Source organism: Ixodes scapularis, unplaced genomic scaffold (genome assembly GCF_016920785.2).
Source record: "Ixodes scapularis isolate PalLabHiFi unplaced genomic scaffold, ASM1692078v2 PGA_scaffold2__306_contigs__length_199485367, whole genome shotgun sequence".
Taxonomy (NCBI): Eukaryota; Metazoa; Arthropoda; class Arachnida; order Ixodida; family Ixodidae; genus Ixodes; species Ixodes scapularis.
Window position 1 is genome coordinate 145,113,351 of NW_024609857.1, and position 23,167 is coordinate 145,136,517.

The 23,167-nt window shown below is 44.5% G+C and overlaps 1 protein-coding gene across 1 annotated transcript; it reads left to right on the top strand.

Annotated features, from left to right (window-relative positions):
* Nucleotides 1-2,068: 2,068 nt before the first annotated feature.
* LOC115314313 lies at nucleotides 2,069-18,947 on the top strand. The gene is made up of 3 exons (XM_042291290.1): nucleotides 2,069-2,249; nucleotides 2,495-2,781; nucleotides 18,605-18,947. Exons 2-3 carry the CDS (start codon nucleotides 2,531-2,533, stop codon nucleotides 18,858-18,860), a joined length of 507 nt encoding a protein of 168 aa, XP_042147224.1. The 5' UTR covers nucleotides 2,069-2,249; nucleotides 2,495-2,530; the 3' UTR covers nucleotides 18,861-18,947.
* Nucleotides 18,948-23,167: the final 4,220 nt, after the last annotated feature.

Consider the following 23,167-nt stretch of genomic DNA (forward strand, 5'->3'; position numbering starts at 1 on the left):
TTTAACGGGCTTCATTTGTATATCGTCCATGTCACTACATTTACTAAAGTATATAGAATTAAATTTGTTAAAAACCTCGTGTTGGTCCGTTGGTTGAAGAAGCACGCTACTTTCATGACGAGTTTCTAGGTACCTCGTCCACAGTGGGTTGTCACAGATGTGGGTAATGTACGCAAAATAGTTGTTAAATGAGTTAGCGAGCTCTTTTCACGAAATGTTTTGTCACAAATTTGCAATTCTGTGATGGTATTGTTTCCTCATGATCGGTCTAAAAGTCGGTTAATTATGTACCAAGTCTGGTCTGCTCTTTACATTGTTCCTTCATTAAATAATGAGTGCAAATACTTTCCCTTTGCTTTTCTGATAATTTTAGTCAGTTGGTTTTTATATGTCTTGAATTTTTTTTTTTTTAATTTCAGTGTTCCGCGTAGTTAAGAACTTACGGTCTAGCTTGTTTTTCTTTTCGTACCATTTTGTAACATTCTTAAGTCAACAAAGGTTCGGACGCGTTTGTTTTTATGGATTGGTCTTTATTGGAAGATGTTGCTAAATTCCAATACAAAGTGTTAACAAGCAGACATACGCTTTATCAGCGGAAAAAAAATTGTAAACTAGATTCGAGTTTACGTCACTAATATGGGATGTCAACACTTCAAATGTGTGAAAATGTATACATGATTGGAAGAAAAACAGCCTGTAAGGCAAGGACAAAGAGAAGAAACGCACGTCTGGACAGGCGCTGACTCAGAACCATATGATTTAGTAGACGAAAACAAAAAACGAAGCACACACAAACGTTTCCTTCTGTAGACCATGCAGGTGTGAGTGAGTGCCTGTTCTGTAATTATGTACTTTACTAGAGTGAGAATTTATGTTTCTTTGCATACGTGCGTTTATGGTTGCATTACTGTGATTGTCAGCGGTGTTGTTTGTCATCATGAGTAACGACAAGTTATCGCCTATTTGGACGGCAACGACCCTCCCCCACCCCACCAAACGTATTACGTGCATCATTATTCGTGAGAAAAAGATCGATAAGCGTAGATGAAACACCGGTAGCATGTGTTGGTGAACTAAATATGTTAATGCGATTGTTCGATTCAACGACACTTGCAAGAGAATATTGCGCATTTGAGGCTGTTAACGTGTTAATATTAAAATTTCAACCCATAAAACGTTTATGCCGGTTGATATTCAAAAACTGAAGAACTTACCAAAATGGCCTAAAATTGTTTAATTTTCCACTTGGTGTCCTTTAAACCAAGATAAAAAATATTTTGCCCGCACTTCAACGTCAATATTTCAAAATCACTACAAATAAATAAAAAAAATCGGTCATGAGTTCACAATCAAAACTATCTCGTACACATATATATGTTCCCCCGAACCTTTTAAACAAGGGGTTAAAAATTATATTTGTCCACTGACAGCACCTTCAGGTCGTCTTGATTCCATATTTCGGTGAGCATGATCATATCGAAAGAAAAAACAAATTCTTGAAACAGAGCACTTAGCTCGTCCTCCTTATTACGAGCAGAACGAAGGTTTGATGGAAACAAATAATAGATGTTTCTCTTTGGCATATTTAAAAAGAGTGGTGACTTCATTCGGCATGAGATTCGCTCAAACAGTCGTGGCAAAAAACATAACTTGAGGGAAAACATAATGATCTTACACCATCTCGGATAACTCGTTGATGCAAGGAAAAGAGACAGCCCGTGACTGCCTTGATTTTCGCGACTATATGTTTCCGCCGCTTGTCCACGCAAATTTCTACCCCAGTTTCTTCTTCTTTACTGCAGTCATGCCAAGCAGCTTTTTTTTAGTTCTGGACACAAGTGTTCATTGAAGTAGACTGAGGCACGTGCACCGTGGCCTAAATCTGAGGTTGACAACCGATTCTTCCACGCATTCTCGATTACAGAATCCCTTTCTGAGCGAAGATTAAATCGCGCAATGATAAGCTGACCTGGCGATAAATTGCCTGCAGGTACGCGATGACATATCTCGATATCGCAAGGAGCAATCGGCTTGTCATTCAGAGCGCCAATTTACGTCAGGACTTCGGACAAATTGATAGACGTTTTCCTCTTCACTCAAGGTCCTTACATTACGAAAGGCCATTCAGTCTACTTCAGCTCTCGGCTAAGATAACGTACCAAACACGTCAGTCATTCTTCCCGAATTGGGTGAAAAAAGTTTCCTTCAACATTCTTGAACTGGACTGTATTTGCTTCAATAAGTCAAAGGCACGTGCTGCCGTCGAAGCAGCACCTGAGTGCTGCACATTGTTGAGCGAACTGTAATTGCCTACCTTTGGTCTTACTCACCCCTGTCTAGAATTGCTCGATTCAAATAACACTATTCTTCTGTGTGGTAGGCGTTCTGGGAATAATTTTTTTCATAATTTGTTCGTGCATTTCGCACTGGATACCATCCTTTTTTGGAAAGGGGTTTCTTCCTTTTTGACCTGATTCCAACCATGTCCTACCAGGACTCCAAGGACCCGTCGTACCAGAAGGTATGGCGCATGATGCAGAGACACAAGTCCGACCAGCCACCGGGGGTCGTCCTGTCCGATGGCACAATGCGCGAGCTGGTTCAAGGAAAGGCTGTGCTCATCATGAGTCGAGCCGCGCTGGCCGCCCGGGCCACGACCGCCTGCGCCAACTCTGACGCGGGGGAGTACTACGTCGGCAAGGAGGCCATGTTCAACTTCAACTCTGTGTTTTACCTAAACAAGAGGATGCCCCTGGCACGTCAACGGGCCATAAACAGCAGGTGAGCGTTTTTTTTTTTTTGCGAATTTAGTACACGCGGCATTAAAGGTCCCACGAGAGAATCTGTCTATATGCGTTTTCACCTAAAATCCTTAGTAAAAAAAAAAATCCGTTTTTTTTGTTGTGGATTGTTATTTATTATCTTCTTTATGCGGTGAATTAGGCTACGTGTAGGTGTATTTCAGATGAACTATATTTTAGATGAACTATATGTTAGCCTATGAATACGTATACATTTCAAACGCCAAATGCATTGTTTCTTTCCCGGACAACAACAAATTTTAATAACTACTTCGCGCAGCGTCTGAATAAAGCGCAAAACTTTATTTTGTTCTTGAATTGACGACGTGTGTCGTGGGGGTCCAGCGCCATTGCTAAAGGAGATCGTCGTTTGGATCAGCCTAGCGTCCTTATCAAACTCTACGATCGCTCTTGCCTCATAACATCAGCGATCCTATTGAGAAAGCTATTTGTATGAGAATTTTCTTGTGTCCGATAAACACATATGAATCATACAAGATATATAAGAACACATAAGAACTATATAACAACTATATAAGGACTATATAAGAATTATATAAGATATATAAAAACATATAAGAAACATATAAGACACTTCTTTCAAGTTCCTTATATGGTTTTTATATGTTCTTATATATATCTTATATAGTTCTTAAATAGTTCTTATGTAGTTCCTATACGCTCGTATATATCTTGTATGATTCATATGTGCTTATTGGACACAAACATTTCTCATACAAATTAGATTTTCAAATAGGGGAACAACGTTTCGCTCCTTATAATTTTGCTCCCCTGACATTCAGTGCTGAACAAGGTTGACGTAGTGAGCACCGCTCAGCCACAGCAAAAACAACAGGAATTACGCATGGGTGTCTTCTGGCACACGAATATGTTGGCCGCGGACCGAATATGCGTGCTGTCAGCAAACCGCATAGCAGTAATATTGATAATTAAATTTCTTGTTTTATTTTTTCTTCGGGGCGGCGGGGGGGGGGGGGGGGGGGGGGGGGGTTTGGCCCTAAGACTCCAGTGTTTGCGCTAACGCGTTACAAGTAACGGCGTTACCTTGGCGCGTTACTTTTTTCTGTAACGTGCAACGTAGTCGGTACTTTATCAAAACAGTAACGAGTAACGTATTTACGTTACTCTTTTGAGTAAACTGCAACGGAGTTACGTTCCTAGTTACTTTTTCTTCCCAAAACTTTATAAAAGAAAGTTACAGTTCAATTTATTTCATGTTTCTAGGCGCCAAGCCATGTGGATTTTAGAAATGTTTACATTTTTCTTTGCGTTATTTTCTTTTAAGTATTTAGCTGGAACCGTAAAAAATATAAAGTGAATACGTTCAGTTTCTGCATGGACATAATGTTTCTTGAAATACGGCGCTCATGCGTACCTATAACGTCAGAAGAAAAAAACGTGTTAATTCAGAATTAAAAAAAGTAACGCAAAAGTAACGTGCGTTATTTTCTATCAGCAACTGTAACGGTAACGTGGTCCTTTTATTTTGAAGTAACGTAAGACGGTAACGCGTTCCTTTTATTTGCAACTAAGGAGCAATGCATTTTGTTACTTTTTTCGGTAACGCCTACAACACTGCGTAAGACGTTGCAGAATTGATTTTCCAGGGTTTCTTGATCTATAGTCACTGGATGCTTTGAAAGTAGCGCCATTGCCGGCCCTGTCTGCTAGCCGGAAGCAAGCTGAAAACTAACATAGAGACGACCAAACGTCGCAAGGTGATTGGCTGGTAAAGAAACTTTTATTTAGATACCTACAAATTCAGTGCTGCTGGGCCACAGCTGCTATTTTTTTACATCCTATAGCGAAACAGTTGTGGGGGGCATGCGGACCTCCTTGCCACTCACAAGAAAAACTGAGAGTGCCAGCGCCTGACGATCTCCTGCTCACCTAGGCTCTAAAGTTGATTTTACAGGTGGTGGGCCATATTTTCTAGTAGTGTTCGCAGCATTGGAAGCGGTGGCCTAAAACGCCGGCGTTGAACAATGGCCTTATTTCTATGCTGCCACAAAAACTTGGTGGGTTAGAATTACTACGAGCTTGGCGAAATTACTGCGCACACGCGTTTGGGAGTAGAAGCGGGTCCCAAAAACATCCGTGATACCACTGATCGAAACGTGCGCGCCACTACACATCTGTGGCGAATACAAGTTGATTTGTCTCTGGGGAGGCAGATTGGGGGAAACCGTCAGTCGCGGGTACTCCCCAATGTGCTGACATGTCTCCGGTGGGTAGAACATCCCACTCATGTTTCCAGCCGATGTCAGCTACTTGCCCTGGTACGTCTTAAGTTAACATATTTTTATGCACACTCGTGAATTTTGAGTTTGGCGCCGGGAAAACACGCCAGACCCGCAAAGGGCTTCACACATACGTGATACTGCTGGTGTCTCTTGGGCACTGACGTCGGGCAATACTTCCGCTCCCCGGCATTGCATTGCGACAATTATGGCATAGTAAAACAAAAAAAAACAAAAAAAAAACACAAAAAACCTGCCACAGGACAGACATTTCTTAGCCCCTGAGCAACAAGGACTCTGCGTAAATGCCCGACTAGTACGAAACGAGGGCGCGGCCTGGACAGCCCACATCATCCTGCAAGGCAAGCAACTTTCCAAAAGTTACTACACACGGTATGCTCCAGCCACCACATCACGAGGCCGGCGCAGAACAGACCTGGCAACAAGTTCGGTTTACTGGTCTTTAAAAAGCGCAATCATGAGGAAAGTAATTCTACGCGTCATTGCTTGTGGCGGAACCGAAATTTTGAGCAGTGTACCACAGCGTCGCTCAAATGACCAATTTTATTAAAACGCTTTGTCACCGAAAAAGATTTTAAACGCCCGGGCTAGTTGCACTTGTTGCCTTATGTGCTAAAACGCTTTTTCCCAGGTACAAGGCGCTATTCCATCTTTCAAAAAAATAAGACACCCAGTACACTCACCACGCGCGCGAAGGAAATGACGCCGTGGGTGTTGTTGGGCGAGCCGGGTTAACTCGCCGGAACCACGCCGGGGTCCGGTGGGCTGACGGCCTGGATCACCACCGAGTAACTTCGACGCATTGTGCAGTTCCTTGTAGCATGGTCATGACCACACCTCTTGCACGGTGAGGTGCAGCCATCGGTGCTATGGCCGCAGACTCCACACCGGGAGAAGCGAAGTGTTCTGCAAGCCTCTCCGAAGTGCCCACCTGGCCGTAGCGGGAACACACCCTCTTCGTGCCCTGATACTCGCACATAACGCAGTGCCCAGAGACATAAATGAAGTTGGGCACCGCCTTTTTCGTCACGATGCGTACGACTCCTTCCGGTGTAAATAGTGGGGCCGTCTTTATGCGCCCGGTGCGAGACACGGAGGATCTTGCCGTGCGGCCCGAGCAATCGGGCGGTACAGCTGATAGTTAGAACACCGGCACATAAACCGTGCGGTGCCCCACGTGTTCCTGGGGGACCGCGACGTTACCAAACCGGAGGCTGCCCTCAGCTCTCAACTTCTATGCCTTCTCCCCTGAGTTGACGGCAGCGAGAACGACATCCAAGGTGTTGATGATGTGGTCAACAGGAACCTGAGATGCCGCTGGGAACACGGAGTGGACCGTAGGCGTTGTGGCCAGGCACATCCAGCCAGCAGCAGGAGTGGGGCCCCTGTGACACGCGTGCCGATGGTGGACGCGGGCCTCAAGGATTCGCTTCATGATGGCACGACCTGCTACGGCCGAACGGCGTTTCGGCTAACCGTTGTCATGGCAATCGCCATTTTGGTCTATTCGATTCTTCGAAGCTTCGAAACGGTCGTTCTGGGCCCGTCGCGCTAAAATTGCTATGCAGCATCATCGTACTAAAAGCGTTCTTCGCCAGTTTAAGTGTCTTTGACGCTGTGTATGCAATCCACTTATCAATCATGGTCATACCCACAGATCGCTTGCAGAAGTATTATTGTTCTTACGTATTTAAAGACAGAAAATTATTTCTCAAGGCCGCGAAGCACCCGCGCTGCATATGGTGGCGGTGCGAATATGTGCGCCTGTTTAGCCGATGTGTGGATAACAAAATCTCGGTATTCAAAGAACGTCTTTATAAAGCTACGCGTCTTAAACGAATTTAGACTGGATCACCAAGAATGGAGAAGTAAAGAACACACTGGGCACATTCCATTAACCTAAATGGCGACCATACGGGGATCTTGTCGCTACTTTCCCATGATACAGTGACATAAAGTACGAACGGCAGGGCATCTCATTAAAAAACCTGGCCTCCAGCACGCGCTTCTTGGCTTTGGCCTGCTTTGGCTGATTGTGCGCACTCGAGGCTCACATGACGCCTAAAGGTGAAATCACATATTTCCCTTTTTTTGTACCTAGTGCCTTGGATTCTTTTGTGCCTAGTGCCTTGGATTCTTCGTATACAATACCTGCGCTCGGTAAAGATAAATAATATCGGCGTTCCTCAAAGGTCGGTGCTGTCGCCCACTTTTTTCAATCTCATCATGATCCCGCTGCTTTGGGAAGTCTACGGAATTGCTGACTTGCAAATCACAGTATGTGCCGACGATATAACCATCCGAACAAACAGAGGACGCCACTTGGATTAGCCAGTGACCACCCGAATGTGCCTGAACACAATAAAATCCTACCCTCTGAGGATCACTCTGACCCTCTCCCTGGAGGAAACTAAGTATGCGATATCTGTCAAAGGAGCACCCAGGCAATATAACCTCACCTTCACCAATCAACCCATTGAAAAGACCGAGGAACATCGCATCCTGAAATCACCATAACACAAAGAACATTGCAGAGACGTGAACGAAGAAAGTGACCAAGACTATGAAACGAGAAATGAAACTTATAAGGAGGATAGCCTACAGGCAAAGAGGTGCTGGAGAAGCAGTCGCCCTAACATTGATAAAGATCTACTCATTGAAAAAGTGATGTACGGGCTTTGATTTTATCCCCTCGATAGAGCAGCAAATGAAAAACTAGGACTCTTAAATGACCGAAGAAAAAAAAGAATCAGGATTTCTGCGAAACGTGAAGCTCGAAGAACTGGATAAATGCGGCCGCTTTTTTCAAGTTTGGAAGAACTCTGAAGGCAGCAAGTAGAAATCCATCAATCCGAACTGAGGCACACTCCACTTGGACGAATCATCATGAACCTGCTAGGTCAAAACACGAATAACTTGGTAAACGTCTCTCAGAAAATACCGCCGTGGGAACGCATCATCAGTGTCACCAGTGCCCATTCTCTAGAAAATGATCCCTGCGTATCAAACAAGGAGAAAAAACTACACCTAACAACACGAGAAGAAGGTCAAGATTACTCGCAACCCTGAGGCGGCAGCCTACTACACAGAGGTAGCAGTTAAGGTGAGAGCTTCAGCAATAGCCTTTTATCTAATCAACAAGGGAACACGGGCATACCCTACCGACGCTAACGCGCCGGAAGAAGAAACACAGGCAGTGCTCGAAGGGATAGAACAAGCTTTCGCAAGCTCCGGGACGAAACTGGCGAATATTTTCACACTCTCACGACACCATCAGAGCATGCAGAGAACACCAAGCAATGAGCCGTACGAACCAACAAATTGTGAAGATAGCTCCCCTCGCTCTGAAAGTAGACGTCAATACCACAACCATCAGATGGATTCCCGCAGCCAGTCTGGCGTCCAGGGGAACCAGATGGCCGAGTAGTAGTAGTAGTTTATTGTATAGACTTCTTTCAAAATTCACGTGCCGATTATTAGAAGGTCGGAACCACTGCACAATGGCGGAACGACTGACATCATGGAACGTACAAGTGATTCCTTAAGATCGCGAATTTGAGAGCGCGGCCAATGCTAGAAGCCGACGAGCCAGTCAAACAGCGTCGAAAGTGCATCGTCACCGTGCTCATCACCTATTATTGTGGGTTTCTTTATGCCTGATAATGCAACCAAACGCATGAAGTGTACCGAGACGTTGAAGTTTTAGTGCGCCATTGTGCAGAGATTCCTCGGCTGCAAAAAGTGGTCATATTCTCGAGAGGGGTTTATATAGGCTCGTTACCCTACATAACGTTTTATTTGCAATATTTACAAATTAACATCAGCACTGTTCAGCCGAGGTCACACTTCTCATACACCATACAAAAGGCAGTCTGCAAACAGGAGGGGTTCAAATGCCGCGTGCCAAGTTTTTTTCTTTCAACTCAATGCCATGCGGCTTTCAAAGCACGGATATCGCGGTGGCTTGCGTTCGAATCTGTAAGCAGACTGTCTTTTGTATGATGTATAAGCAGTGTGACTCCCGCTTTCGAAGACATCTTGCGTCGATGCTGCTCCGTAGGTCACGTGCATCTCATGACTGCTTCGTCTTCTTTCTGAGACTGGTAACTACAATTGTTTAAAATAAAGCGAATACAAGTGAATGTATGGCTTTGTCGACCAGCAAGTGCCGACAAAGCCGCGACAGCCTAGAATGTTTGTTATTCTTATCTCAGACACCACTGGTCTACCCTTTGCGGGCCACGAATATTCCGCTGTGTTAAATAATTGGAACGAGTACATCCCAAACCGCCGTCGTGGCTAAGTCCAAGACACGCCACAGAAAAGAGATGCGAAGCAGGCTCCTCAGTTTTTAATGATATTTAGCTCTAGTGAAACGCTTGTTCTCACCTCCCCGCGAATGCCGTTTAATGTCTTCTGAATTTGGGTGGGACGAGGTTTAGGTCATCGGGGAGCCTACTTAGCGTCTCATTCTTGAGGCGTATCTTGGCCTGACGGCGGCTTGGCTGTACTTTTTCTAATTGTTGGACACAACGGAATATTCATGGCTTGCAAAGATTTCACGAGTTGTGGCGGACAAAAGATTAATACCATACGCTCTCGCCGCTTTGGCGATCTTTCCTGGGAGGCAGACTCCGAGCTACGGAGCGGTATCGACGCCAGATGTGTTTGAACAATGCAGTTGTTCATTTATAAATATTGCAAATAAGACATTATGTAGGGCAACGAGCCTCTACATATTGGTGACGCGGATGTGATTTGAACACACAACCTTCTGAACTGGAGTCAGCGAATATTCATTTGTGTTAAACATTTGGAACAAGTGCAATCCAACCGCCGTCATGACCAAGGCCAAGACACAGCACTAAAAGGAGATGCGAAGCAGGCTCCCTGAGGAACTAAATTCTGTCGCACACGAAATGGCACTCCTGGGGAGGGCGAGAACCCTCCCCAGAGCAGTGTATTAGCACCAATTATCATAGAAAAAATGAAAGACGTTTACAATTTTCTGTAACTGCAAATTAGAGCGCAGCTCTTGAGGAGGAGGAGGGGCGGGTAAGGAGGGGAGGGTATGCCCCTCTTCCTTTCTCGCTAAATTTAGCGGGTATATTTTTCCGCCAAATTTAGCCGGAAAATTTTACTCTCGTGATGTCACACGTGACGTCACGTGCGACGTCACATATGGCGACACACGTGACGTCACGAAGGTAAATTTAGCAGGAATATTGGCCATGTTAGATGCGTGTGACATCACGTGCCGTCACGTGTGACGTCACAAGGGTTACGTCGTAACGTTACCCTAGTGAGAATAACCCTCGTAAACCTCACGAGGGTATAACCCTCGATCGTGACCCTCGCGAGGGTAAGCCTCGTGACACTCATGAGGGTAAGCCTCGTGACACTCGTGAGGGTAACCCTCGTAATCCTCGTGAGGGTAGCTGTAACGTGCGCGGATTTCGACGGTGGGCATGTGCACGTGCCGGGTCATCTTCGTGCCGCGTTGTGCACGCAACGAACTGTGTGTTTGCGCGCGCGACATCGTCGTGGCGCGTGGCACGTGCCCCGCATCAAGAAAGAAAAAAGAGAGGGAAGGTGGAGAACAAAAAAATGGAGTGTGTTCGAGCGGGCAGACCAGCGTGTGGAAGGGAACCGCCGGGCGTCCAAACCCGGGTTCTTCAAGGCTTCCACCTGGCCTGACCTCCCGCTCCCGCGAAGCCTTTACCCCAGTTAAAAGCAGGTGCACGTGTTGCGGAGCACACGTCAAGACCACAGCGGCCCCCTCTATTCCAACACGCCACCCCAGACGCCAACGCCGTGCCAACGCCGCCTCCGATCCACCGGCTTCAAGCTGAACCCTGGGGTTTCCGGTACGTGCTCTGTCGCCACTCCATCGCACAAAACCTCGCAAGACACAGCACCACAAAACAAGAAAGCGATAAGTTGTTACAGCGAACTTTCGGGTTGCCTTGGGCGAGGAGCATTGAACAGTGTGCCGACATTGCGAGAACAATCTGTCGAACGTGCATTCCTGTAACTATTTTCCCAGAGTCATACCATTCGTTAACCATTTCGTCGTTTACCCTGAGACTGGTTTTTTTTTTTTGAAGAGCAGAAGCAACAGAAAAAACAGACAGGTCTCAAACTCAGCTACAAGTTTATTCTGCTCTTCAAAAAACTTCTGCTCTTCAGAAAAAAACCCAGTGTCAGGGTAAACGACGAAATGGTTGACTTCCACCAGCTAGCCTGTACTTTGACTCTTTTCTCGATACCATTCGTTGTTTTTCGTGTGTAAATTTAATTAGTGTGTTTTCATCTTGGCACTTTGTTTTCTATTATAACGCTGGTTTCTACTTAAAACGGTCTCGTCTTTCTTAATTCACGTACCTGATACACATGATTCTTCACAGTAACCCTCGTGAGTGTAACCCTCGTGAGTGTATCCCTCGCGACCCTCGTGAGGGTCACCCTCGAGACTCTCCTGAGGGTAACCCTCGTAACCCTCGCGTGGGTAACCCTTGTGACGTCACACGTGACGTCATATGTGCCGTCATCATGGGAAATGTCCCGTAACGCAACGCGCGGTTATGCCGACGCCGACGACGCCGCTCAAACCGGAAACAGGCGCCTAAGTGCTGCGCCCTAAAATGGCAACAAAACAAAAAGATGAGATGGGACCCTAACTTCGTCACGGACCTACCAGAATGTCCATATTCCAAAGAGAAGGAACCACCCGACTTCAAACCAGGGACTTAAACCGAAAGATATAACGTTTCGGTTAGGATTATGGCCACCATCTCCTGTTGATATTGGTTTCATGTCGTTTTTTTTTTACGGTTTTAATTTTTACGGTTTTGGTTACCGCACCCGTTTTCGGTTACCGTTTAGAAACACAGTCCTTAAAACAGTTTTTTTTTTCGGTTCCTCCAGTAATTTCTTTCGTTGAAATTGCAGATAGCCGCTCTATAATAAACGGTTTAAATTGGTCCCAGGCATTCAAAAATGGGACTAATTAAAGAACAATAACAAAAACTTGAAACCGTCTTAGTACTTCTAATTGCTCAAAAGTTGTACACGTTTCTAGCTACAGCATTGTTTAACAATATCTGCTTGCATTTTATTGTTTGATACCCAAGCACATGTTATTCCCGCTACTCGGGAATCATCGCATTTTTTACAGTAAAAATAAAAATAAACATCGCCACTTTGTTCTTCTGCCGCGTTTGTAAACAACCGTCAGAAAGTTTCCACTGGGTGCTGGAAGAAACATTCGCACCGCCACCTTCTCGTTGCTATAGTTTTGTTGCAACGGATGTGCATGGGGGGTTTCGCCCACACTGAAGGAAGGAGCAGAACTACAGCCCTTCCATAGTAAAATACTGCTAAGCGGAATAAAGTAATAAATTTGTGAGCTGGGCTAATTGGTGAAAGTCACGCATAATGTAAATGTAATAGGGAAGAACAAGGAAGGCTAGAGAGAGGAACGAACGACACAGAAAGATGTTAAAAGGTGTTTTGTGTTGTTCGTTCCTTTCCCTACTCTTTGTTGTTGTGCGCTTTTGCCATTACGCCATGTTTGCTATTTCCAAGCAAATGGATAGTGTTATACTAGTGCACGTTTCTCGCTGGCTGATTCCGTGACGCTAGAACACTTGTATATTTATATAGTAGCTTCATTTTTCTTCGGGACTCGAAGGCAGATGTTCTTTTACAGATATGTTGCAACAAAAAATGTCAAGAACTTTTGTTGAGACGGATTTTTATGTCGAACCTCAAGGTTTCACTGGTTCGACGAACCTCTGAACTTTAAACCAGGCTCTACGAGGTTCGACGTTTAGGACAGTGTGGCTAGACCTTGATGCAAGCATATGTCTATAGGTTTAGAGGAAATGTTTTTACGGAATAAGTAGTTTTATTTTATAAATATTTACAATCAACGGAACATATTTCTAATAACGCAAGAGGTAATATAATTTATTCTTGCTATATTACCAAAACAACCAAACAGTTCTGCCCTTACATAAAGTACAATGTTTAACTTGATCATTCGGTCAATACCATCCAAACCCAAGCAAACTGAGCCAGCACTTTCGCATGAGCTTAACAGTCGAAGCCTAGTCGAACTTTCTCTAACTTTCCAATAAAAGTTCGAAAAAGTCGAACCTCGTCGAACTCGAACCTCAACCGGTTCTCGACAGCTTAGTTGCAGCGCCCATATGGCATAAACGGAAACTCCGCCGATTTTTAATAGTCTTCGATTTGGCTGGAAATTAGCAGACCACATTAATAACCCGTTCTCAATTGACAGCCAAGATATTTTATGAAAATAACAATTTTCCGTGAAGTTAATGAATTTTTAAGTTACGCCGGCCGCGGGGGTTCTAGGACACGATTCTCTACTGGCAACCATGAAAAATTCCTACTTTTCCCTACCCGCGCACGTCACCGACGGGCCCGCGGACCAGCAATCCCGCCAGTCTCTAAGTGGCTTTCCGGTCGCCAGGGATCGAGTTATTTTTTTCACAGCTTCAAAGTCGAAAGAGTCTTAGCAATGGGTAGCAATCTGCGTTCGGCGGTAGATTGTAGGAACAGTGCCGGGGAAAGCTTCTTTTTCGCCCTTGTTTTCGTAGGAGAAACAAAAATGCACTCCCCATTAGCAATAGTGACCAGCCACGTCAAGGTACCTTAGCGCGAGCTGTGTGCCAAGAGAACTAGTGTCCGGGAAAGAGTCTCACTTATGCTCGGAATACTTATACTCACGTGCTGCGAGTTGAGTGTCCTTCTGCAGCTGGAACAGCTTCAAGAGCGACAAGCGCAGACTCAAGCCGGCTGTGACCACTACGACATCCGTCCAAAGAGGAGCGCTAATAATATCGAGAAAAATAGTACATAATCTAACTCTATTGTCGACATTTTGCACAGTCACATCTGTTATTCACGATTGGTTCAGGGATTTTTTTTTATTTTTTATGTACACCATTTTTGCTTCGAACGTCGAATCTAGGTCGGGCTGCAGTCAAATTTGTTTTTCACAATCGCTTCAGGGATCTTTTTCTTTTTTTTCCTAGAGATTATATGCGTATTGGACATCGAATTTAGAACGGGCTACTGTCGGAGTTCCACTCATGCGGCCGATGGGGTCAAAACGAGAAGTGAAATGTCTAAACTAAGTTCAAGTCTGAGTTTAGACATGATTTTCGACACATTGCTATCCTTGTCTGGTATTACAAGGGTTTCTGGAGCAAGTGTTGAGCTTCATTAATGTACGATAGAACCGTTGCCTGGTTTGTCAAATTATTGGCGTGCAATATTCTCTCGGAGAGCAGGAGGAGAAAACGTCTTTATTTTATTCTACTACGTCGAAATGCTATGTGGGGCTGAACAGTTTTTAAAACCATGAACATATTAAGGTTGCTGAGGTCGAGGCGTGTAAATTTACAGCTGATGGAAACTGTGCAAAACCTAAACTTAATATCTAAAAAATCTTATATAGAGTTACTTCCTTTGTATATGAACTCGTGAGTGGGTGATTGTACTCGTTGCATCGTATTCCGACAGCTAAATAAACCAAGAAATATAGGTAAAGAATTTTCTTTGAGCAACCTTTGTTAACCTATTCGTAATTAAAACTGTTATGATACATTTTTGTGCTTTTATGCACTATTATGCCTTGAAGCAAATGTTCTTCATTTGAATTTGTGTATTTTAAACGGCTTTCATTGCACCTGGATGTTTGACGTGATGATTGTAGAGTTCTTAATTGTAATTTTAGCACGATCCTCATGAACAGTGACCTGCCAAATTCCCTGCATAAATTCAGTGAATTTCATCCTATGAGTGCCATTATTTACGAGAATCACAGTTTACATCTCTTCGGTCACAGCCCAGCACGCGCATGTTCGTCGCTTTGGAAGGCGAGCAAAGTACGCGCCACGCGCATGAACGCTGATATTGGCACCGACCAGACCCGCTTTTCTCGAAGTGTCTATAGGTATATTGCTAAATTACTTAAGCACCAAACAGCATATGCATGGTACAAAAGTAGTTACACCCGCTGGCGTCTGCAACAGTAACGTTTTTAAAGAAAATATAAAGCAAATAGCACGTTCATTCAGGTAACTTGAGTGTGTTGCCACCTGCATCCTTCTTCTCTAGCATGCTCCGTGGTACTTGGGTAATTTGTCAAAAGAATGTATTGCTTGACTAATCGATATTTATTATAAAACAAGAACAGATTTGCTAGCGATTTAACGAAACTAGCGAGCCTCGGCTTGGGCGTACCGAGTTACAAAAACGGTTTAACTCAAAATCTCAATTGCTTCCGGTTTTTCTTATTTTTTACTTTATCTTATTTTAGCATGTAGGCGAAGGTCATACTTTGCGGAACTAGATATTATTATCAACTTCAGATAGCACGAACGCCCCTGTTTTCTCGCTGTTTGACGCAAAAAGGCGGGCGCGAGCGTATAGCCGATTGCCGGCCGCGCACTTCGCTGGCCGCCGGTGACGTAACGTTTGGATGGCGGAAAAAACTGGGGAGAAGAATTCATTAGTTTTGGCAGCTAGCGAAATATCATTTATTTAATTAACTAGAGTGAATCTAGAGGAAAGAGATAGAATTTCGGAATCAGAAAGCCATCCGCAATCAGATGATGACTTTGGATTAAGTAGCTCGAAAAATCGGCGGAGCGTAGTACAACACTTCGCACCCTCAATTTTTGTTCAGTACGTCATCTTCCATACCCTCTTCACCTTTCACTGCATTGGTCGTATCATCCCCTCTCGCCGTTTATGAGGTGACTGGACAAGAAGAAGGGGGGGGGGGGGGGGTTAAGATGATTATCTTTCCTGTAGAAACCGAGGTCATACGTCGCTGGTGGACTTAGGGCTACAAACCGACAAATACTAAAAGGACGAACGACAGAGTCACAGGCAAGGTCAATAGCAGCTTTTGTTTTCCGCCAACTCTGCATGGTAGTCAGCTTGCCTCATTTCTTCGTAACGGCTACTGCAGTTCAGGAACATCAGTGGTTTAAAAAAAAACAAGTTAGATGGACATCTCAGAATCCCAAGTAGATAATGCCCTGAAGGGCATTATCTACTTGGATATCTACTTGAAACATTCTTCATAAAGAAGATGGGCATCAAGAAAACCTTTCTAACTAGTCATTTTTCTCAAAAGGGGCATGCCACAACGCAACCGCCCCCCACTACTGGGGCGTCAGTAACCATTAAACCAACCGTGCGTCCATAATTTTTTATAATGTATTTATTTGACATGCTGGGGGGGGGGGGGGGGGGAGTCCTGATTAAAACTTTGACAGGAGTGGCAACGATTTACACTTGTAAAAACAACAGGTAAAGCAACACGGCAACAAAGCACAATGCAAGGAGCACCAAAAAAATAATGCTAATCAAGAATATACAATATTTAGGTTGCGTCCAGGTGGAAAAGGAATAATTCAAGATCGGTGGAGGAAACAACATGTTCTGGCACCAGATTCCAGTCCCGCACCATACGGGGAAAAAATGAATACTCAAAACAATCTCTATTGAACGAAAACTCTTGTTGAATTTGTTACGCATAAGTTGTTTTCATCGTCAGCATCAAATATTTCTGACAACGTTATAAGCTACTACTTTTCATACAGTCTGTAAATGTTATCTCCCAAATAGTGTGAAAACTTTCAGTTTAGTTATACGCAAGTCCGTAGTCTTCCAGGGCAACCCGATAGGGTGGTGTATCAGTGTGCCGGTGTGTTCAGTAAGAGAGCCGAGATCGAAAAGGGAGTCCATCTCCAACCATGGGGAGGGTTTGCAATTTGATGGCAGTCGCCTTGCGGAGATTGATAGGGAGTGCGCACGTGATGCGCTTTCGCGCGGCGAGGAAGAAAGCAAACGGAAACGCGGAGACGTTTGCCGACGATCAACACTTTGGCACCACCCCGCAGCTCGTATTGTAAACGCCACCCATGAACCACGTTACCACAATGGAGCAATTGGAAGTTTTCTGAACAATAAGCTCTCTAGTGCTAAACTGTTACAAGATAATGCGGTGCAATCGATTTCAAAAGAGCGCAAGTTTGTGAACCAGCCTCGAAGTTAGAGCGCTGGAGGTGAGACAACTGAAGCTCCTCCCTGCCGCTCTCCTTCTGCCAACGTATACTTTACTGCTATTTTCAATAATTACATTTTAATTAGTCAAATATGCGTGAACACCTACTTATCGTAAATGTTGTACATCGTGAAATCGGCTCCTTGACAGTGACTAATACGAACTATTTTTCCCCTTGCGACGCGTAGTGTTCGCAGATGCATTTTGACCGGCGTCCGGTTAGACATCCTGCAGTTTACACTATGTAGAGAATATTTGTTATTTAAGTTGAAGTGAAGTGACTTCGTGCTTTTATACTCACCGCTGTTGATGTATCGTCGCTGAGTCTCCTGTCCGCGCTGCTAATATTTTTGCCGTGGTAACGGAGCAGTAAATAGGAATAATCTCCAGCAGGTGCTTTAGGTTCTATTTTCAGATTTATTCTTTATCCATGAGCCCGCAGGTCTTACGGTGTTGGTCCTACACTCTAAGAAATGCCTGTGCGTCTACTTACCCGGAAAACCCTCAAAGAGCCAATCTCTGCGATCTACGAAATCAACTCAACGAATGATGATGCCGAACGTCTGTTTAGACCTCAAAATTAAGTCTGCGCTGTAGCATTACGCAATACAATGCATTACACGTGCATTGCGTAATGCCACAGCGCAGACTTCATTTTTAAGTCTAAACGGACGTTCAGCCTGATCATTCGCTGAGCTGATTCTGTAGATCGCGGAGATTGGCTCCTTGAGTGTTTTGCGGGTAAGTAGACGCGCAGGCATTTCTTAGAGTGTACACCCATGAGCGATATGAAGGTGAACAGCCGTGTTCTTGTTTTTGACGCTCCTGCAAGTTTTGGAACAAGCTCTATTCCAGAAGAGGGCTAGAACGCAACGTTTAGACCCCATGCCACGTACCATTTGAGACGTTGAGAGTTAATATAGCTTTCGGGAGCCGTAAAACAGGCAAGCAAAGAGGTAATGTGTTCACCTTCATATTGCCTGCGGGTGTACGTGCGGCGTGATCGGCGTAAGATTTTACCACGTTCGTTGCACAGACATTCAAAGTGTGAACACCAGCGGCTAGCTTCCTCCCCCAGGCTATGAGCCTAAGAAGCACAGAGTACGTGCTGCGCCACCTGCTCTTTTTGAAGCCCCATCTTGAAAACCCCAAGTATTTTTTTTTCCACTCCTCAGCCAATAAGATTGCTTGACTGACCGACAGAAACGCCGGGGGACCAATCGCGTAGCTAGAGGTGGCAACATAATAAGCCACTACTTGCGTTTGGTAAGCTCTGAGGGACTATACTAAATATTCCCTTTTATAATACAATAGTATTTTTATCCACTTGGTCATTTCATTAAAAAAGCGAGAAAAAACAACAACAACAAGAACGTTTGCAATATTATTTTGATTCTTTGCATTTCGAGGATCCTGTGGCTTCGGGACTCTGGACTGGTGGCAAAATGGTGGAAGGACTCTTCGGGCAGCTGGGAAGGCTGTGGCCAGACAATCAGCGACGGGACGCTGACCTTTGCGGACTTCACGGACGTCGTCAAGATGTGGCTGGTCATGCTGGCTGCCGCTGGCTGCGTCTTTCTTGCCGAGTTCATCTGTGGTCGGAGCACGAACCGGTCGACATCCTGTCGCCATTCGCTGTTAGCGCTTCATCGCGTCAAAGTTTGAGAAGGAATGCGTACGGGATGGGAAATAGATTGCGACATTCCACGTTGGGGCACGGGGTTTTGTAAAGGAAGATGCTGGGAAAAGATTGCTCTGCGGTTTTTTTCATTGCAGGAGATATGTAAAGAAAAACAGCATCTTTAGGTGTTTTTTTGTTTTTTTTTGTTTTTTACAATTAAATTATTAGGCAGTTTTTACGAAGTCAAAACTTCGAGAAAAGGTTGTCTGAAAAACTCTAAATTTAACGATTAAGTACACAAAGGCTTGCGACTTCGAAACTGTGTAAGTATATGAAATGATTCGAACTTTCTGACTTGCATACTAAATTTTTTAGGGTGTAGATTATATAGAAAATATATTTATTTGCATATTGCTATGATTTGATATAGATATACTTTTTAGATCTTCTTAGCGTCCAAATCACCTGGAAACTTCCTATAGTTATTTACAATGTAAGAAGAATAAGAGCAAGCAAAAATTTCACCAAGCAGCACATTATGCTAAGAAGTTATCCCAAAAAAAAGTAATTGAGGCACAGCGGGATAACACATGCTACAGCATATATTCGAACTGTTGGTAATGAAACAACTGGTATCTCTTTTACTTCGGCGACGACAAGAAGAAAGAGGGACAGGGCCAACCTGCGAAAGCATACAAGCTATTTATATAAAGAACGAATAGGATGTTAATTATAAGAATATTTTTTTTGTGTATTCACAAAGAATTTTTCAACCTGCTCCGCGACATGCAAATAAAGAGTATATCGGAGGGTAGAGGGCAATAATAAATTGTGTTTATCTGGAAATAAAGCACGCATACGCATAACAGTAACTCGGGTGTTTCCGTCTGCGCTAGAATCAACGGTCTCCCCCCCCCTTCCCCCCCCCCCTTCCCCCCCCCCCCCCCAAAAAAAAAAAGAGACACCGACAGCGCACATACTTTGTCGTCCTGCATTGTTTTCTGGGTTTCGGCGCGTATTTGAATTTTTCTGGAGATTGGAACAATAAAAATTGAGAAAAAAAAGATACTATGCCGCATAAATTTCTGTAGAAGAGAGATCAGCGACGCAATGCTGACGTCACTCCACTGCAGTGGCCCTGTTGTCGGCAGGGCGCATGCGCAGTGGTTCCACTTTACGCGGTTCCTGCGCACCCGCAGTAGCGACACCTCGTGCCGGAACTGTGCGTTTGCCAATACCTCGAGAAAGGGCCTACTTGTAAACAGCGCCCTGGCCTGTAGCTGTTTCAATCGGACAGGCGCGATTCGCTTTCGAGCGACCCAACGAGCAGGCCAGCAGATGAGACTGGACGCGCGTGCGCACTGCGCGGTTCTCAACAGCAGTCGGCGCGCCGTCCGGCGGTCCAAGTTTTTTCGTGACATCAACTTCCCAACCTTGCACCCCCTTCCAAGCGCAGAAAAAGACTTAGTTCTGCGTCAAATAAAAAAGGAAAAGAAAAAAAGAAGAAACGGCAGGACTTGCAGAACGATTTCTGGAGCGCCATTTTGGAAACCCTCCAAGAGGTAGGGCCACTTCCGACACAGCGGTCGTTAGTACGCTGACATCATTGACTGTCCAGGCGGTGACGGTCACGACGACCGGCGAAAGAACAAGAAAATTGCACCCAGGACATCACCTGGGGCATTGGAGACCTGCTAAAACGCGTTCCCGGTATCATTGCTCAGAGTGTGCGCTTTGAGACGCGCTTTTCTATGGAAGAGCCATATCTTAGGAGCACATCTCGAAGACTGCGAATATGGAAGCTTGTTGACAACACTTGCGCAACGTAATGTGTGATTATTAAATTCTTGAAATAAAAAATAATTTTTACTGGGGTTTTACACGTATGTACAAAACACAGGAGAGCAAGTGTTAATTTGTGTTTATGAGCAGAAACATTGCGGTTCAATTCGATTATATATTTTGCCATATGATGATATTAAAATTATATTATGTGTCAAGAATGGTAAGTACAAAGGCTCTTTATTATCTAATTCAAAGTGAATGCTTAAGCTTTTTGTAGTGTAAACTAAATAAAGTCAGCGTTTTTAGGGGCTGGAGTTAAGAACGAAGTAGACGCATTTTAGTAATGGGCGCATATCTTACTTAACTACGTAAAAAAAAGGTCGTTCATTTTTTTCGGAACAAGATACTGTTCAGACCCTGCAGTTTGGAGGAATACCAAAAATATAAGGATGTCCTCATTTTTCAACTGATTGTTATTCTGATTCAACTGTATGTTTAGCGCCCAACGTAATTGCCAATGTATTCCAATCGGATTTTTAGTTTTCTTGACGTTCATGACCACAACTTATTACCATTAGCGGAAAACGAACAGCGCAGGGACAAGGACAGAGTAGAAGGCGGTAGACACACACAGCGCTGTGTGTGTCTACCGCCTTCTACTCTGTCCTTGTCCTTGCGCTGTTTGTTTTCCGCTAATATGAGTGACCAACTAGCCCAATCGTCAACACTTATTACCAGTTTACTCAAGTATGTTTCGTACTTAACATTTGCCTCTCGGTGACGCAATAGTTTTGCCTGCCATCAAACCTTACGTATTTGTTCTCTTTGATTTCATAGTTTCTACGAGCAAAGTCACATGGGACGAAACAACCAGAATTCTATGCAGGCGAGAGAATAAAAAATTAAAAGAAAAAAGTGAAAGCCGTTTACAACTCCCTGTAACGCCGAATTAGAGTGCAGCTCTTGAGGAGGAGGAGGGAAGTGTACTGGGGGGGGTCACGTGACCTCGGGCGGGGGGCGGTCATGTGACCTCGGGGGGGGGGGGGTCACGTGACCTCGGGGAGGGAGGGTCACGTGACTTTGGGGAGGGAAGGTCACGTGACCTTGGGGGGGGTCACCTTACCTCGGGGGGGGGGGGGGGCGGTTCACGTGACCCCCCTCCCCGAGATCACCGAAGGTACCCGAGGTCCTCCCGAAGGAACCCGAGGTCCTTTTGAAGGAACCCGAGGTCCTCCCGAAGGAACCCGAGGCCCTCTTGAGGTCCTCCCGAAGGAACCCGAGGTCCTCCCGAGGTCCTCAGGGGGGGGGGGGGGTGTCTCGCGGCAGTCTTGGGTAGTAACGCGTTACTGTAATTTTGTTACTTTTTTGGTAACTTGTAACTGTAACGAGTTAATTTTTATTAAAATGTAACCTGTAACTGTAGTTCTATTGCTTTTTTCGAGGTAACGATGAAAGTAACGACGTTACTTTTGTCGTTACTTTCCAGTTTTTTATGAATAGTATATCACTGAACGAGTACAATTTAGCCATTTTTTGCGCTTTCCAAATTGTCTGTTCCGACATTTCGAGCGTCAAGTTATTTTTTGCACAGACTTGTGAATACGTTCTTAATCGCCAGTCACGGCCCAAATATAGCCACGTGTAGATTTGGTGAAAAAAAAGTGTAGTTATCTTTAGCACGCGCTTGTACTTTGTGACTGAACAACATCTTAGTATCTTGAAGAACTATCTCTTTTGCGGTTTTCTTTTTTCTGCGCAAACGCTTTTAATCGGGTGAATTAAACGTGAAACAACAATACACGCGGAGGGCACTGCGAATGTTTCGTATTTTGATTAGCGCCACCACTCCGCGCTGCGCATGTTTCGTATTTTGATTTGCGCCACAAATTTGGTGTATTGTCAACCGTCGAGGCAAAATTTACTGCTGTTTGCGCAGAGTTTGTTTCTGGCTTGCCGGGTACAAACTGAAATATGTCCAGGAACTCTATGAACCCAGCGCAACCGTTAACGAGCCAGCAATGTGCTAGTGCTACCAAGGATATGAATGATGATAAGAACAAAGAAGAACTACCATGGCCGGCGTACAGAGAGTATTTTGCTGTGGTGGAGGTGGTTACTAACACCTTGACCGCAGAAAACGGCACTCTAGCTGTTGCCTCAGCACCTATCCGGCAATCAAAAACCTTTTTCGGCGAAACAATACGGCAATTCCATTCAGCGCGTTAGACGAGCGCCTGTTCAACAAGGGCAGGGACGTGTTCCTTATCAAAGGGAAACTTTCAGACACCAATTTCGAGAAGCAACGGCTGCTAAGTTACGATATGAAGTAAAAAGCACACTTTTTAATTTTATGCAAATGAACTTGGTGAAAAGCGTTTTCTAGTTTTTCCTAAACTTTTTTGTTTTGTGTTATAGAAAAGTAACTGAAAAGTAACGTCGTTACTTTTTAAAAGTAACTGTAACTGTAACGAGTTACTTTTTTGTTGCGGTAACTGTAACGGTAACTTCGCTACTTTTTTTCTGAAAGTAACTGTAACTGTAGCGAATTACTTTTTAAAAGTAACTT